The following is a 17,558-nucleotide window of genomic DNA, read 5'->3' as shown; positions in this document are numbered from 1 at the left end:
CACAAGAGACCTACTCAATTTTGTGAGACGACGATCTATAAAAAAATATTATTTTTATAAAAAATCATTACTTTTCGATATATGTATATAGATTAAATCGACCCACCTCGTAAAGATAAATAGATGAGTTCGTTTAATAATAATAATATTATTAATAAAGTGTAAATTGTAGATTTATAATGCAAGTTGGAACCGATTCTTTAATCACCGTAGGTACGTACATGCCGTCTTTAATAAAGATACCCCACAATCATAATCACATTACTGATACAAGCTACTGATTGATTCCTGGATTTTTTAGTTATTTAAATCTGTGGGTTTTAGTTTATTGTTTTACTGTATTTCAAGTGTTAAACGAGGGAAGAATTTCTAGGAAAATACCAAGTGGGTGTGAGTTATTGAATTCCCATTTGGAGTTGGTCAATCCTGAGTCGATTATATAAACCCCGCCCTCTACACGGGATGTAATTCACATTTTCGCAGTTTTCTTGGTTTATTTTCTTGAAAAGTATAGATATTAATTTGAAAATGGGTGTTTTTCCGCCTTGCCATTCTTCAGAGATGTTGGAGAAGCTGCTGGGATCTGTGTGTGGGAAGATTAAGGATGCACCCAAGATTGAGCAAACTAAGATTCGTGGCACTCTTGTTCTGATGAAGAAGAACGTCTTAGATGCAACTGATGTGGGGTCTTCTATTCTCGATCGATTTCATGAAGTATTCGGGAAAGGTGTCTCGTTGCAGCTTATCAGCGCTGAAAAATTTGATCCGGGTAGAATTTTGAATTTCATCTTGTAAATCAAGAAACTTTGGCTGTTTTTGAAGCCCTTTTCTTTAAAGTACTGTTTTTGTAGGGTTTTAGACATTGTTCTTTTTTTATTTTTATTTTAAATCTGAACAAACTTCTGGTTCAAATCTTTCAGCCGATGGAAAAAGAGGGAAACTGGGAAAAATAGCATACGTGGAGAACTGGGTGACAAAAATAACTTCACTTTCTGCCAAAAATGACGCCGAATTCAACGTGACATTTAACTGGGACGAATCCGATGGAGTTCCAGGCGCTTTCATTATGCAAAACCATCACCACAGCGAATTTTACCTGAGGACCGTCACTCTAGACGATGTTCCGGGTTATGGTCCAGTCCATTTTGTCTGTAATTCTTGGGTTTTTCCTGTACATCGTTACAAGTATAGTCGCGTCTTCTTCTCGAACCAGGTAAGTTTCCAGGTTTGAAATGTTGCCAAAAATGAGATTTTGAGGTTTTGAATGAAGAAAATATGATCTTTTCCATGTGTTACAGACTTACTTGCCGAGTGATACACCTGAACCGTTGCGTTTGTATAGAGAAGAAGAGCTGATAAATCTCCGTGGAAACGGGTCGGGTGTGTTAAAGACATGGGACAGAGTTTACGACTATGCTTACTACAACGACTTGGGATTTCCCGAAAAAGGAAAAGATTCGGCCCGACCTGTGCTCGGTGGATCGGCCGCGAACCCGTATCCTCGTAGGGGACGCACAGGGCGCCCCCCAAATAAGAAAGGTGAATTTTAAAATTTGTACAATTTTTTCTCTGTTTTTACTGATAACCATGATCTAGAACTAAAGTAAGTTGAATTGTGTTTCCAGATCCCAATTCGGAAAGCAGATTGTTTCTCCTGAATTTAAATATTTACGTCCCACGAGACGAGCAGTTCAGCCATGTGAAATTCTCCGATTTCATCGGTTACGCGGTTAAATCTCTGGGTCAGGTTATAGTCCCTGAGATGAAAGCTATTTTCGATAAAACTATTAACGAGTTTGATACATTACAAGATGTTTACAACTTATACGAAGGCGGGATTAAGCTTCCGGCTGGTCATTCATTAAGCAAAATCAGGGAATGTGTTCCCTGGGAGTTGTTCAGGGAGCTTCTTCGTTCAGATGGGGAACGATTCCTAAAACTCCCTGTCCCTGACGTGATCAAAGGTAGATTTTTTAATACTTTTAGCAAGAAAGTGGCATATTTTCCATTGTTTTGAAGTGGGATTTTTGTTGGATAAATGTAGAGGATGAAACGGCTTGGAGAACGGACGAAGAATTTGGAAGAGAAATGCTAGCTGGAGTGAACCCTGTTGTCATCAAACGCCTTACGGTATAAGGCACATACTATTGTAATTTGTATGTAAATCTAGTATTTCGAGTCGATACTTGATTTTCAGCTGCCAAATTTTAATATCACAGGAGTTTCCACCGACAAGCAAGCTAGACTCCGCTGTATATGGCGATCAAAACAGTAAGATAACTCGTGGTGACGTTGAAAAGAACATGACGGACTCACCGTAGACGAAGTAAATATTCCTTTTCTGCATAACTTTCTCTGTATTTGTGCTCCAAACGATCATTCTTATCAGTTATCAATTTTGAATGCAGGCCTTGGCGAATAATAAGCTGTTCATATTAGATCATCATGATGCTCTGATACCATATCTTCGAAGGATCAATACAACCGCTACAAAGACATATGCTAGTCGAACCATTCTTCTGCTTAAAAATGACGGCACATTGAGGCCACTGGCTATTGAACTGAGTTTGCCACACGAAGACGGAGACGAGCATGGGGCTGAAAGTCTGGTGTTTACTCCATGTGATGAGGATGGAATTCAGAAGTCATTTTGGCAATTGGCCAAGGCTTATGTTGCAGTCAACGATTCAGGCTTCCATCAGCTCGTATGCCACTGGTATATATTCTTACATTTGTTGCAAAAGATTCTGGATAACATTGCTATAGTGTGAGGCAGCCAGATAGGCAGTTTGATCGAAGTGTCTTATTCGGGTTGTTGAATAGTTTAAAAAATTTGAGTTGCACCAATATTACTGCAATTCTTACAAAGACGGCCTTTCGCAGTTTTCTTTAGATCATGTAGTGCTCGACTGGATATGCTCCATAAAGTTTTGATAATTTCCCGAATGTGTTTGTTGTATTTTGTGCTGTACGTGAATGAGCAAAAATTGTTAGATTTGGCACGATTTAAGAATTTTTGTGTGTTATCTCAGTGTGTCAAAATGATGTCGGATTTGTTAATGCAGGTTGAGAACACATGCAGTGATTGAGCCATTCATAATAGCAACGAGCAGACAGTTGAGTTTGCTTCACCCAATATACAAGCTTCTGACCCCTCATTTTCGTGATACGATGCATATAAACGCCTTGGCTCGACAATTTCTCGTCAACGCAGATGGGGTACTTGAAAGAACCGTCTTCCCCGGAAGATATGCTCTCGAAATGTCTGCCCAGGTTTATAAAAACTGGAACTTCACAGAGCAAGCACTCCCTCGAGATCTCCTCAAAAGGTTGTATAGGACAAGTTATCTTTATTTGATTTCTATCTTTACAGTACAATATCTAGTGCTCGAATAAACATATTGAAGGAACGCTAATGTTTAATCTTATTTGCTTCATTGCAGAGGAATGGCAGTTGAAGATTCGAGCCAACCGAACGGCCTAAAGCTTGTTATTGAGGACTATCCATTTGCTGTTGACGGCTTAGAAATCTGGTTTGCAATTGAAGCATGGGTCAAAGAATACTGTTGTTTCTATTATCCCACAGACGATACGATAAAAAGTGACACCGAGCTTCAATCCTGGTGGTATGAAATTCGTACAGAGGGACATGGAGACTTAAAACACGAAACCTGGTGGTCTAAAATGGAGACACAAGATGATCTCATTCAAGCATGCACAACAATCATGTGGATTGCTTCTGCTCTTCACGCTGCTGTAAATTTTGGACAGTATCCCTATGCTGGCTTCCTTCCGAACCGCCCCACAGTAAGCCGGCGTTTCTTGCCCTAAACCAGATACACCTGAGTATACCGAGCTCGAGAAGAACCCAGACCTGGCATTCTTGAAAACCATAACAGCCCAATTCCAAACACTTCTTGGTGTTTCTTTGATCGAAATATTATCCAGGCATTCCACAGATGAAGTGTATCTCGGGCAGAGGGACACCCTCAATTGGACGGCAGATAAAGGAGCATTGGATGCGTTTGAGCGATTCGGGGCCGCATTGGAGAGAATTGAAGCTAACATTATTGAAAGGAACAAAGATACAAGGTTCAGGAATCGAACCGGTCCGATTAAAATGCCTTACACATTGTTGTATCCGAACACATCCGGGGAGAGTGGCCTCAGTGGGCTTGCTGTTAGAGGGATTCCAAACAGTATTTCAATCTGAAGTCTCGTGGTGCTGGCCGAGTACGTGGGATTGTAGAGTGTTTTGTGGCGTCTTTTCAATAAAATAATTGGAAAGTTTTAAATAGTGCGTCTGTAATATATAGTGAGGAAATAAAGGATAATCGTTTTCCGCATGATGTTATACTCTTTTTCCTCTTATTGTGAAATATGCCACGTTTGGTCATATGAGAATCCAATTGTCATACTCATAGTGTACTAAACTCGCGTTATCGCATTTTGGATCATGTTACAATTACTCGATCGATTAAATATATAATGAATATCTAATTAATGTAACCATAGATTAAGAGGACACTATTTTTGAATGTACAAATATCACTTGCAAATTGAACATATAAGATACACTCCAAAGGATTACAAACACTTCATACAAGACAATTTGAGCTTTTATTTTTTCTAAAGTATTTATTAATAAAAATATGATCTAGACCTTTTTTAATAGTAAATAAGATAAAAATTTGTGTGAGACGGTCTCACGGGTCGTATTTGTAAGACAGATGTCTTATTTAGGTCATCCATGAACACGTATTACTTTTATACTAAGAGTATTATTTTTTATCGTGAATACAAATTAGGGTCCGTGAAACGGTCTCACATAAAACCTACTCTAATAGTAATCATTAGATCAAAAAACATATCTCTATGCACATGATGATTAAAAAAATGTTTTTACCTGCTTAGGTAATGGGTAGTGCGTATCTACATCACACGTTCTAATTGGTCTCGCCATATCCCCTTATCCTATACTGAAATCTCCCTCCACACACGCTCTTGTTGTCTTATCAATGTTCCGCCCGTTTTCAACACACGATAATTTTACTATCAAAATCCTCTCTCAATTTCAACAAGCTCCATGGCTATGGCAACCCAAACTTCTCTCTTAACCCCCACCCTATCCGCCGCCAAGTCCACCGACCGTGTTGTGGCGCCATGGAAACAGTCGCTCGCACAATTTTCACTTCCTAAGCCTGTGAAGGGCGCCTCTTCCGTGTCAAACGGCCCCATCAAGGCTATGGCTGAGGAAGCTCCGGCAGGCTTCACCCCACCAACACTAGACCCCAACACGCCGTCTCCCATCTTCGGCGGCAGCACCGGTGGGCTCCTTCGCAAAGCCCAGGTGGAGGAATTCTACGTCATCACCTGGGATTCCCCCAAGGAACAGATATTTGAAATGCCGACTGGCGGCGCCGCCATCATGCGACAGGGCCCGAACTTGCTGAAACTGGCGCGTAAGGAGCAGTGTCTGGCGCTGGGGACATATCTGAGATCCAAGTACAAGATCAAGTATCAGTTTTACAGGGTTTTCCCCAACGGTGAGGTGCAGTATTTGCACCCGAAGGATGGGGTCTACCCGGAGAAGGTGAACCCGGGCCGTTCCGGAGTCGGGCTGAACATGAGACCCATTGGGAAGAACACTAGCCAGTTTGAGGTCAAATTCACTGGGAAGCAAGTGTTTGACTTGTGAGCTCTGAAATATCTGCCATTTGTAATCATGTGAATTGAAATGAATCAAGTTTTTGTTCTCCTGTAACTTTTGTGTGGCTCTTCTTGAAGATCAACATGGACTGTATTAAATTTACTGTCTGTCTTTGTTGTCAATTATGATTATATGCTTCGACAAGTAAAATTTCTTAGACATGCTTGATTTGTAACTTTCATACAAAAAATGAGCTAACACAATCTTTCATGAACTCGTTACTATTGCACATGTAAAATTTGGCCATATCTTTTGTCGCTTGCGAAATATTCGGTGGCAGCTTGGACCGGAAGCTAGAGTCTCCGGCTTTAGAACTAGTCCGGGGCACATTGCCAGGCGATTTGAAAACTGAAGATCTACTATGCCTCCAGATAACCGAACACCCTAACCCAACATGACCGCCGGCACCCCGTCCTCAGATTTCGCGCCAGATTCTGGCAAATCATGACAAGATATTGAAAGTTGTGAGAATAAGTGGACCGAAGTTTTCTTGACTTTACTATAGTTTTACACTGTATAAATACAAGTGAAAGTTGTAGTAAAAGGGAAGGTCCTAAACTAATTGAACATACTCTAATTACATCAATTACTGTGAATGATAACCCTTGATTTGAGTGTACTGATTTTTTCCTTCATATACGCCTTTATTGATGATAATCATCTCTTGATTTTCGTAATTATCCTTAACATGCCCCCTCAATCTGGTGTGTGAAGGAGTACAAACACCAAGATTGTTTCTGAACCTTTGGAAATCATTCTTATGTAATGGTTTTGTAAAGATATCAGCGGGCTGAGACGAGGACGGAATATATCGTGTGACAAGATAGCCCATTGCAACTTTCTCCCGTACAAAATGATAGTCAAGTTCAATGTGTTTTGATCGTGCATGAAACATCGGATTAACTGACATATGGAGTGCACTAATGCTGTCACAAAACAGTTGTGGTGGTTGTGATAATTTAATCCCAATGTCTCGAAGAAGGAATGTCAACCAAGTTATTTCTGCTGTTGTGGAGGCCATGGATCGGTATTCAACTTCAGAACTAGAACGGGACACAGTAGTTTGTTTATTTGAACACCAAGATATGCAGTTTGCACCAAAAATGTACAGAATCCTGTAGTACTTCTTCGGGTGGTTAGACAACCAGCCCAATCTGCATCACTAAAGGCATAGAGGGTTGTAGGACTCTGAGATATATATCGAACACCAAGGTTTCGTGTACCGTTTAGGTACCTCAAAATACGCTTTACCGCCTTTAAATGAATTAGTGTAGGACTGCTGAGAAACTGAGCAACCTTATTGACTGCATAAATTATATCTGGCCTTGTGAAGGTGAGGTATTGTAGTGCACCGACTATGCTTCGAAAATCAGTCGCATTAACAAGCTCTGAATCTGATGGCTGCGCTTTGTCTTTTATCGTAATGGGTGTAGAGAAGGCAACACTTTCAAGCATCTGTGTTTTGTGAAGCAAGTCATGAGTATACTTTTGCTGTGACAAGAACACACCACGTGGAAAAAAATTCACTTCAACACCAAGAAAATAATGTAGTAATCCGAGGTCCTTGATAGCAAATTCTTGCCCCAACTTATCAACTAATCCTTGAAGAAATGCATCATTATTTCCTGTAAGGATTACATCATCTACATATATGAGAATAATAGTGATAATATCATTAGCACGATAGACAAAAAGCGAAGCATCAGATTTGCTACAATAAAAGCCAAGTTGAAGCAGATATTGAGAAAGTCTGTCAAACCAAGCACGAGGTGCATGCTTCAATCCATAGATTGACTTCTTAAGCAAGAAAACATGATTTTTCTTTGTGGAATCGATGAATCCTGGTGGTTGTTCCATGTAAACAATTTCCTTAAGATTTCCATGCAGGAAGGCATTTTTAACATCGAGTTGCCTCATCTGCCATTTGAATGACAAGGAAAGAGCAATCACCAACCGTATGGTGGTCGGGCGAACTACTGGACTGAATGTTTCGTCATAGTCGACACCCGAGACTTGTGTGAAGCCTTTTGCAACTAAACGGGCTTTGAAACGATCAATTGTTCTGTCCTGTTTTGTTCTAATCCGATAGATCCACTTTGAGCCAACAATGTTGACTCCAAAGGTACTAGGAACCAAGTCCCACGTACCATTTGACTTGAGAGCATCAAGTTCATCTTGCATAGCACTTGTCCAATGTTGATCTTTTAAGGCTTCTTTGAGGCTGTTTGGTTCTGATGGAAGAGAGTCTTTTGTGGCAATAATTGCATAGTCTTGCAAATATGAAGGTGTTTTGCGTTGTCTCATAGGCCGAGAGATGGTTTGAGAACTTTCTTCAGAATGTTCAGTGAGAGGTGATTGAGATTCCATATCTCGTGGTTGTTCGGATGATGACTCCGTCATGGGCTCGGTCGTAGTTTTTTCAGCATGCTCATAGTCATTCTGCAAAATTTGTGATTGTGTAGAGGGGTCATGAGTTTCTGTAGTTAATGAATTTGATGAGGAAGCATCGACATCTGCATTTGAGATATTGTCACAACAGTTCATAAAATTAGGAACAATTAAGGATTGAGGACTATCCTTTTCTGATTTTTCTTCATTTGAGAATTTTTCCAACGTGTCAATCGACTCATCCAAGTTCGGAAATTCTGACAAGGAAAACTTTTGAGATTTTTGGACCAACTGTGTTGGTTTGAAGGGGAAGGCTTCTTCATCAAAGATGACATGTCGTGAAATGTATACTCGTTTTGATTTTGGCTCTAGGCATCGATACCCTTTGTGTATTGGACTGTATCCAATGAAAACACATGGGTATGTTTTCTTGACAAACTTCGAACCACCTTGATGTCTCAAGGAAGGAAAACACAAGCATCCCAGTACCCGCAAACCATTATAATCTGGATGTCTGTTATAAAGCTTGTGATAAGGGCTTTGATTCTGCAAAACTGAAGATGGTAGACGATTAATCAAATATACACCGGTAAGGAAAACTTCAACCCACAAAGATAAAGGTAAATCTGCATGGAATAACATCGTAAGTCCGGTCTCAACTATATGTCGATGTTTTCGTTCCGCTACACCGTTCTGTTGGGGAGTTCCAGGACAAGAAACATGCAACTCGATTCCACACTTCTGAATATGATCGATAAAAATATTTGAATTGAAGTCTCCTCCCCCATCACATTGAAAAATTTTGATTCTTTGATCGAATTGATTCTCCACAAGTTTCTGAAATTTGATGAAGCAATCAAGAAAGTCTGTTTTCCTTTTTAATGGATATAACCATGTAAATCTGCTCAAGTCATCAACAAAAATCGCATAATATCGAAAACCTTGATTTGAGGCTATAGGAGCTGGCCCCCAAGGATCACAATGTAATTTTTGAATGGGAAACTTTGAGATCTTATTATTGGTTTTAAAGGGGAGTCTACAACTTTTTCCCATTTGACAGCTAATGCATACATTTGGTTTAGCTATCCAATGAGAAACATCAATGACATTTTTCTCCTTTAACAAAGATAGTAACTTTGAATTAGGATGTCCTAATCGTTGATGCCATAGTGTAGATGATGAACCTCCTTTCCTTATTGCGCTCAAAGCTTCATGAAAAACTTCATCCAAGGCATATAACTGTCCCCTTTTATGCCCCTTCGCAATTATCCTTTGGTTTCGATCCTTAACAATAAAATCAGAAGATGTGAATTCAAAGGTGCAATAATTATCTGATGCAAATTTTCCAACAGATATCAGATTATTTTTTAACTGTGTGAACGACAAGTACATCATTTAATTAAGCTTCCCTTCTTTGGTAGAAACATGTGCATCACCCACATGAGAGATTGGTAAGGCATTTCCATCACCAACAAAAATCATGTCATTGCCCATATAAGATCTTAAGGATGACAATTTACCTGCATCATTTGTCATATACGCAGTAGCCCCAGAATCAACGTAAAATGATGGATCATTTTCACTGTTAGGATTAATTGCAGCAAGAGTTTGTGAAAGTTGAAAATTCGGATTTCACGTTCCGCAAGGCCGTTCCGTTCCGCATGGCCGTTAAATCGCCGCTAAAAAGTCGAAGAACAGCGCTACAAAACACTCACCAATTTGCCCTGAAATTTTGGAACGGCGGTCACCGTTCCAGTTCCGGAACGGCCGTTCCGGCGAACCATGATGTCATCCGACTATTAGAATTACCGATGAGCTCCTCATCTGTTTTCTAGGTATCCGATCCTCTATTTCTCCCACCATTTCAGGAAAAAAAAACACTCAAAAAAATAAAATAAATCAGACACAACTACACTGTGTCATAGATCATATGAGAAGTCAATGGGATGCCAAATTTGATGTATTTTAATATTTTTCACATATATAAAAATCGGGAAATGCTCGATCCTACAATTGGTATCAGTGACTAAGTCACGAGTTCGATTCTCATTGATTGCAATGAGTGCAATATTGAGAGAGAAATTGTTTGGTGCAAAATTGTCTGAACTTAATAGAATGATCGAACCGTGGTGCTTGAGCTGCTTTGCGGTTTAAAAGATTTGAGTTACACCATTTATAATGTACCGTACTTTTAAACATACTTAAAATATGCGAAATTAAAACATTTTCTTAAATAAGAAATTATCATTCAAAATGCCACATAATAAAAAATGCTTGAACAAATATTTGAAATTGTAAACAACTTGCAACAAGTACTTGTTTAAAATATCATAAAGTAAATTACTTAAAAATCAGAGTAAATGAATCAACATGCATAAAAATCCTTAAAATTAAGGCGGTCCTCGGGTTAGCCCACTCCGACGTAGTACTTTTTTATACCTTCGATTTGATAGTAAATTCGTAATTTTTGGATAAGAAACGAGTGAGTTATGATTATTTTCGTGTGACGGCTCAAACTGTGATGTTTAAACGATTTTTTTAGATCTCAAAAATCGAATATGCGGTCATTTCGAATCCTGTGAATTTTCGGTCGATTTTCTTGAAAAACTTTCAACATATAAAACGTAGTACTTTTCGATATCTTCGATTTGACAGTAAATTCGTAATTTTTGGACAAGATATGAGTGAGTTATGATCATTCTCGTGTGACTGCTCAATTGTGTCGGTTTTCAAAGTTCTCGAGCGGTGCCGCCCGAGCACCAATGCATTCTGAGGAAATTTTTTTAAATTTTGTCTTGGGCAGACATGCATAATGTATTAGTATGTTCGACGTGCAAAGAAAATATTTTATATTTTTTAGGTATTCTAATTGTCTTGTGACCAAATTATGAACGTGTTTGGAAGTCAGTGAACGTGACCGATGAACTCTCTACCCCGATAAAGTATGACTGAGTTTTGATCAAGATTGGAAAGCGATAAAGTATGACCAGGGGCCAATCACCCGATAAATTATGAACGGAGATCTTATGTATGTGGTAGTGGATATCCCTGCCAGTCCAGTACTATGGTTTAGTCTGATCAGGAGCATTTGTATTACAGGCCACTTGCTTTGAAACATATCTCTACGCAAAATGATGATGCCTATGTATGTTTAAGTATGCATGATGCAAGTACGTTTAAGAAAATGTTTATGAAATGATGGCATGCCTATGCTTATGTAAGTATGTTTATGTAAGTATGTTCAAAGTTAAGTTACGTATGTGCTACTTTAAAATGCATATGGTTTTATTATATGTTACTTGTTATTCTCAGTTTATACATGTTGAGTCTTTAGACTCACTAGACTTAATCGATGCAGGTGAGGATGAGTATGAGGAGACGAGAGGTGGTGATCAGTGAGCTAACTCGGACTGCGCAATGGACTAACTCGAGGACCGTCCTTAGTTTTAAGGATTTTTATGCATGTTGTTTCATTTACTCTGATTTTTAAGGAATTTACTAAATGATGTTTTAAACAAGTACTTGTTGCAAGTTGTTTACAATTTCAAATATTTGTTCAAGCATTTTTATTATGTGGCATTTTGAATGATAATTTTTTATTTAAGAAAATTTTATATTTTCCTCAAATTTAGTATGTTTAAAAGTACGGTATGTTACACGATTACCACCAGCTATAGTTTTTGGTAAAACGACAAGTATTCGATCCTATATTTTAACTACACAATCAATAAAAATAAATTAATTATTTATATCCTAGTTCGTCCAATTTAAATTATAAATAGATGTCAATTTTGAATCAAAATATATTCTTGTTATATTTTTATTGAATTAATTTTATTAAAGTGACATAACTATTGACGTAGAGATCTTGCATATCCAATTAATTTTATTAAAGTGACACGGCCATTGACATAGAGATCTTGCATATCCAATTAGAAAGGAGGTTTCACACGTATTAATTTATTAGAGATTGGAACACAAAACTTGAAGACATCGTTTGTCGATATAATAAAATATGTTGTATTAGGATCAAACATTTATCGTTAGGTTAAAAGTTATAAATATTGAACTTAGTGATAAATGTTTATCAAGACACTTTATTTTGTTATATTTGTGAAAGTATAGAATGCACATAATTAGATACTAATGGCTCAATCTGTTAGTCTCATGAGTCCGAGGAGATGCATGTGTATCTGGTGATGCCGTTTCATATCTTTTAGAGATCAATATTATCATTTCTTCCTGTCAGTCATGTTTTCAAGAGAGACAATATTACCGTTAAAATCTAGGGTCACTCTTTTACTGTCCATCTAGTCAACCAGATCCAACAACACAACGTCAACAGCTTGACACACAAGAACTTCCCAAGAGATCACTCATCCTAGTATTATTTGCACTCATGCAAGTTTAACTTAACATTTCCCCCAAGAAGAATAATTGAACACATGCACTCATTCTGATACCAATTGTTATGATCAAACGCTTATTGCTAGGTTAAAAGCTACAACTGTTAAACAATACGCAACTTTAATTTCTTATACTCGTGGTAGCGCAGAGTGCACCTACTTCGGTGCTAATGGGTTGAGCTGTTGCCCATAAGTATGAGGAAGTGGATGTCTATCTGCTAGTGCAATTTCATATGTTTTAGATATTAGTCTTACTTTTACCTACCATTGGCGTTGTCTCTAGCATAGACAATATTATCTGTTAAGATCAGACATAACTTTTTTACGGCCCGCCAGATCAAACGGAGCAACATCAGCAGTTTGACGTACGAGAAATTCTTATGAAGTTACTCATCACAATATTGTTATCACTCATGCATGTTTAATTAACTCAAACTATTGTGTCACATTTTCCTACATAAACAAGCACCACGTCACAATTTAAATATTTAGTGATTGGAACGTTATGTCTTGAGAAAGAATCACCAGTCACACCCAGTGGTGGAATCATGAATATGGCTCTGTACGAGTTAGAATTTTAAACTTTAAAATCTTTTAATATTTTAAATTCATCTATCTCGGCTAATATCATGTTAATCCAAAAAATAGATTACCCGGGCTAAAGCCTGTGTATTTATACATGTGGCTCCGCCATTGGTCACACCTATATATAAATAATTACAATATATTTCCTACAAAATAAGCAACACGCCAAGATTTAAATATTTAGTTATTGGAATGTTATGTCTTGAAAAAGAATAATCATTCACACCTGAATATAAATAATTACAATGTATTTATAATATATTATAATTTGGAACAATATTTTTTGACATATTAACAATATTTGTGACCAAATATGGTCTTCAAAATCGATTTTTATAATGTAAGAAAGATGACAAAAGTGACGGTGCTTATCTTAATTCAGATTCCCACTCCGAAGACTTATTTACTCAAAAAGTAACTAAAAATGTGGTGTTATATAGTGTAAGTGAAAGCCTTTTTCATGAAACAAGTTTTTAGACTAAAGATTATATAAAGTTTTGAAAAATTAACGGTTCGTGGGTATCTACATAAATTTTACTTTTTTTAATATTATAAAATTGATTTCTTTTTATTTTTTTGGCTTTTTGAATGCATATACATCGATATACATGTCGAAACGGCCTACTTCTATCGGATCGTCCACCCCGCTATCAATTGCATATTCGCATAAATTGATTTTTCATTTGGCCATCTTGAGTTGTCTTATATCTAAATATCATCAAATGCAGGGAAACCTGAAACGAGGAAAACCCGAAACGAGGCGAGAAACAAACAACACATGTGACTACGATAAGTTAAAACAATTACAAGTGAATTTGTTTATTATGTGCAAACACAATGTCACCATGGACAAATACACACTTACCAACTTTATTATATATGTACAAATTGTACAGAGAAACAAGGGACCATGTCCACGGACAACATGTATGCAAATACTATTATGCCCCCACAACCAAGTCCATTTCGCTTCTAGTCGGCACAATCCTTTTGTCACTCTCTTCTTTTTGCCATATTTCAGGAATCAGTTTAACCATATTGGTTATTGTTTCCAACGCATAATCCGCTTCTTTGCTCTTTATTGCTTGTCCAACCTATTAAATAATAAATAAATAAAGAGTAAGTCTCTTGTGAGACCGTCTCACGGATCATAATTTGTGAGACGGGTCAACTTTATCCATATTCATAATAAAAAATAATACTCTTAGCATAAAAAGTAATACTTTTTAATAGGTGACCCAAATAAGAGAATCGTCTCACAAATACGACCCGTAGACCGTCTCACACAAGTTTTTGTCATAAATAAAAATCAGAATGGGATTTTGTAATGTGTCCATAAAAAAAAAAATTCCCAATATTCAAAGTTACACAAACACAAAAAAATGGACATGAATACTCTATTATAAAAGAGTAATTAATTTGGTATCGATGGTGAAACTTTTTTTCCTGGCTTAAAATATCCTCAGATATTTTTAGGTTCTATCACATTGTTTTTACACACTATTTATAAGAAAGTCACTTCCCAATCCAACAAATCAAATCAACATTTTATATATAACTTATATGTAATGTTACAAGAGTACGTCTTTGTGAGACGGTCTCACGAATCTTTATCCGATATTCACAATAAAAGTAATATTTTTTCATGGATGACCCAAATAAGAGATTCATCTCACAAAATATGACACGTGAGACCGTCTCACAAAAATGTTTGCCATGTCACAAACACAAAATAATATATATAGTTTTGATATATTACCCACCAGTTGTTAACATTTCTATATCCATCGACAGTGACAAAGCCACAGTGCTTGGATGGCCCATTTTTTAAAAAAAAAAAATTATATGAAATTTTGTATAGTTTTTGATTAATACGATATTAGACCGAGTTGATCAATTTAAAATATTAAAATATTTTAGAGTTTAAAATTCTAGTTTGGGTAGAGCCATATTTCTAGTTCAGCTACTGCTCACCGTTACTTTACTCGTATTGTGGATGTAAAATTTAATATGCTTCAGTCACGTTCAATAGATAAATGTCACATCAACAACGAATATAAAGATGAATACTGTTCATGAATTAATTTCAACAAAAAAAAAAACAATATGACCAAACCATTCCCTTGTCCCCGCATTTTTTTTGGCAAATTTGAATTAAAAACACGAAACCGGAATCACGAGGAGACTCATGGATCAAGTGGGACGTACACCAAATTGGTAACATTTCCATTTTAAAAATAAAAAAAAAATAATTGTGTTATTTTCTACACATAACACATGGCCAAATTTAATCCATCTAAGGGAAAAAATTCTTATAAACTCACCAAAACAGTACTAAAACCCATAGCCTTGCCAGCAGCAACATTCTTCACATTGTCATCAAAAAACAACTGAAAAAATTACCAGAAAAAATAAAAATAGGTAAAAAATTTGAACAAAATCCCTTTAAACATCACAAAAATATCAAACGCATCTTCTGTATACCATTCGCCGTGGTTCAATCCCCGCTGCATCAATGGCGATCCTGAAAGCCTGCATTGAAGGCTTCAGCAGCACTGGGAATTCCTCAGGACGCCTAGATGTCGATATATCTGGATTCATCGTTTCGAAACATATGATCTTTTCGAAGCAATCCCTTATTCCTAAGCGATCCAGAGCATTCATCGCATGAGCTCTGTCCGAATTCGTGAAAATCTGCAAAATATTTTCGGGTTTTAATTAAATTTTGCTAAGTCATGATTTTTGACAGCTTAAAAAAAAGATTACTCACCATCTTTCGCTGTTTGATCGTTTCAAGAATGTTACGAAGTAGAATGTTCGGTTTGATCGAATCATATGGCAATCTTCCGTGTACGTAGCTGATAAGACAAATTAACAGTAAATGACAAAAATTTGTGTGAGACAGTGTTACAGGTCGTATTTGTGAGACGATCTCTTATTTGGGTCATCCATGAAAAGTATTATTTTTTATGCTAAGAATATTACTTTTTATTGTGAATATGAGTAAGGCTGACTCATCTCACATATTAGGATCCGTGAGACGATCTCACATGAGAATCACTCCAATAAAAAATATAAATACAGATACACTTTAAAATTGTATTTCGATCTATAAATCTTTAGAAAAATAACAACATACATTTCAAATACATCATTTATATTTTTACTGAGTATTTTATGTTAAACATAAAATTCATTTTATTTTGTGTAATTAATATATAAATAATTAATGTATGAATTTAAAATTTTATTTATTATTTAATTATAAATAATAAATATATAAAATACAACCTAGTTTATTTCAAATTTATTACAAGTCCAGAAATGATTCCTTCTGTTACCTGTGATATTCATCTGGATTAATATCATAACCCGAAGCCTGCAAAGAAATAGAAAAATAAAACTAAATTATTTGATTAATCGAAAAAACTGAATAAATCAACATCAAGAATTTGAGCTTAAATACTCGGAGGCCAGCCAGTGAGCTTCCATAAGTTCTGAAGAACTCTCTGTTAACATTCACCGCTTCAGATTCTGGGAATCCGCATTTCTCCACAAGAAAATCTGCAAAACCCAGATTTAGATATGAAATCATTGAAGAAATTCATATTTTTTGCAGCTATTTTTCATGAAAAATTAAATTTTTTGAAGCTTACACCAAAAACATTATAAAACCTTGAACGTTTTGTTTCAGAGCTTTTCCAATTCCAGTGTGGGAAGAATACAGGGTATCATCCAAATCTTGTCACAAAAATAGAAAACAAACATTTAAATTTCCTCCAAGAATAACTTATAAAATCATGAAAAACAGAGTCACATTCGACATTTTTCCATCGACCAGTAATCACAAATGAACTTGAGTAAGTTGTTCAAATATATACCAAAAAGAAGACAATCAAAAAGGGAAACCGAGCCAAGGACTGAGTTCAAGGAAGAATCCATGGAAATGGAGAAAAATTACTACTGAAAATGGGAAATTTCACAGAATTCGGAATATGGGTTTTGGGTATTTGCGTATTTGGAATTGAAAGCACTCTGAGTGTTGGCGATGGAGAGTTTGATGAGACACGGAGGATTTTCAGAGAAGATAGTCAGTTTATTTATAGGAGGGAAGGAGTGAGACGGCCGGCAAAAATGGTGATTGAATGAATTATGGGTCTCATGTGACATCGTTTTACAAATATTAATTCGTGAGACGAGTCAACTCTATTTATATTTACAATAAAAAGTAATATTTTTAACATAAAAATTATATTTTTTAATGAATGACTCAAATAAAAGATCCGTCTCACAAATTTGATCCGTGAAACTATCTCACACAAATTTTTACTTTGAATGAATATATTACTTTTATTTGATAAAAATGTATTAAAGGGTATATAAATATTCTTCTAATAATGAAAAGAAAATATTGTATTTGACAAGGTTAAGTTTATATAAATATGTTTACAAATTGCAAGTGCATGACA

At 36.4% G+C, this 17,558-nt stretch overlaps 2 protein-coding genes and 1 pseudogene across 3 annotated transcripts; 2 read left to right on the top strand and 1 right to left on the bottom strand.

Annotated features, from left to right (window-relative positions):
* The first annotated feature begins 330 nt into the window (after nt 1-330).
* On the top strand, nt 331-4,396 carry LOC140830696 (linoleate 9S-lipoxygenase 5-like; annotated as a pseudogene).
* A 622-nt stretch (nt 4,397-5,018) lies between these two features.
* On the top strand, nt 5,019-5,812 carry LOC140830695 (photosystem I reaction center subunit II, chloroplastic-like). Its single transcript, XM_073194125.1, has one exon. It carries the CDS (start codon nt 5,087-5,089, stop codon nt 5,696-5,698), a length of 612 nt encoding a protein of 203 aa, XP_073050226.1. The 5' UTR covers nt 5,019-5,086; the 3' UTR covers nt 5,699-5,812.
* Nucleotides 5,813-13,852: 8,040 nt separating this feature from the next.
* Nucleotides 13,853-17,202, bottom strand: LOC140830694 (phosphate metabolism protein 8-like). 2 transcript variants are annotated; one of them, XM_073194123.1, is made up of 8 exons: nt 16,971-17,197; nt 16,765-16,830; nt 16,556-16,653; nt 16,431-16,468; nt 15,860-15,947; nt 15,574-15,783; nt 15,414-15,479; nt 13,853-14,183 (listed from the first exon to the last, which is right to left on the bottom strand). In XM_073194123.1, exons 1-8 carry the CDS (start codon nt 17,029-17,031, stop codon nt 14,031-14,033), a joined length of 780 nt encoding a protein of 259 aa, XP_073050224.1. In that variant the 5' UTR covers nt 17,032-17,197; the 3' UTR covers nt 13,853-14,030. The 2 variants fall into 2 exon arrangements, with proteins under 2 accessions (XP_073050224.1, XP_073050225.1); XM_073194124.1 differs by lacking the exon at nt 15,414-15,479 and having other exon boundaries at nt 16,971-17,202.
* Between the last annotated feature and the right edge of the window lie 356 nt (nt 17,203-17,558).

Source organism: Primulina eburnea, chromosome 4 (assembly GCF_022965805.1).
Source record: "Primulina eburnea isolate SZY01 chromosome 4, ASM2296580v1, whole genome shotgun sequence".
NCBI classification, from domain to species: Eukaryota; Viridiplantae; Streptophyta; class Magnoliopsida; order Lamiales; family Gesneriaceae; genus Primulina; species Primulina eburnea.
The sequence above is the reverse complement of the archived record's forward strand: the minus strand, read 5'-3'. Positions and strand labels throughout refer to the sequence as shown.

What these genes read in the sequence shown, in the direction of transcription:
- LOC140830695 (XM_073194125.1), top strand. Translation starts at nt 5,087, where the DNA reads ATGGCTATGGCAACCCAAACTTCTCTCTTAACCCCCACCCTATCCGCC.
- LOC140830694 (XM_073194123.1), bottom strand. Translation starts at nt 17,031, where the DNA reads ATGGATTCTTCCTTGAACTCAGTCCTTGGCTCGGTTTCCCTTTTTGAT. An exon ending in TTTTGATTGTCTTCTTTTTG is followed by an intron (nt 16,831 to 16,970) that starts GTATATATTTGA and finishes TTTTGTGACAAG; the next exon opens with ATTTGGATGATACCCTGTAT. An exon ending in AATCCAGATGAATATCACAG is followed by an intron (nt 15,948 to 16,430) that starts GTAACAGAAGGA and finishes TTGTCTTATCAG; the next exon opens with CTACGTACACGGAAGATTGC.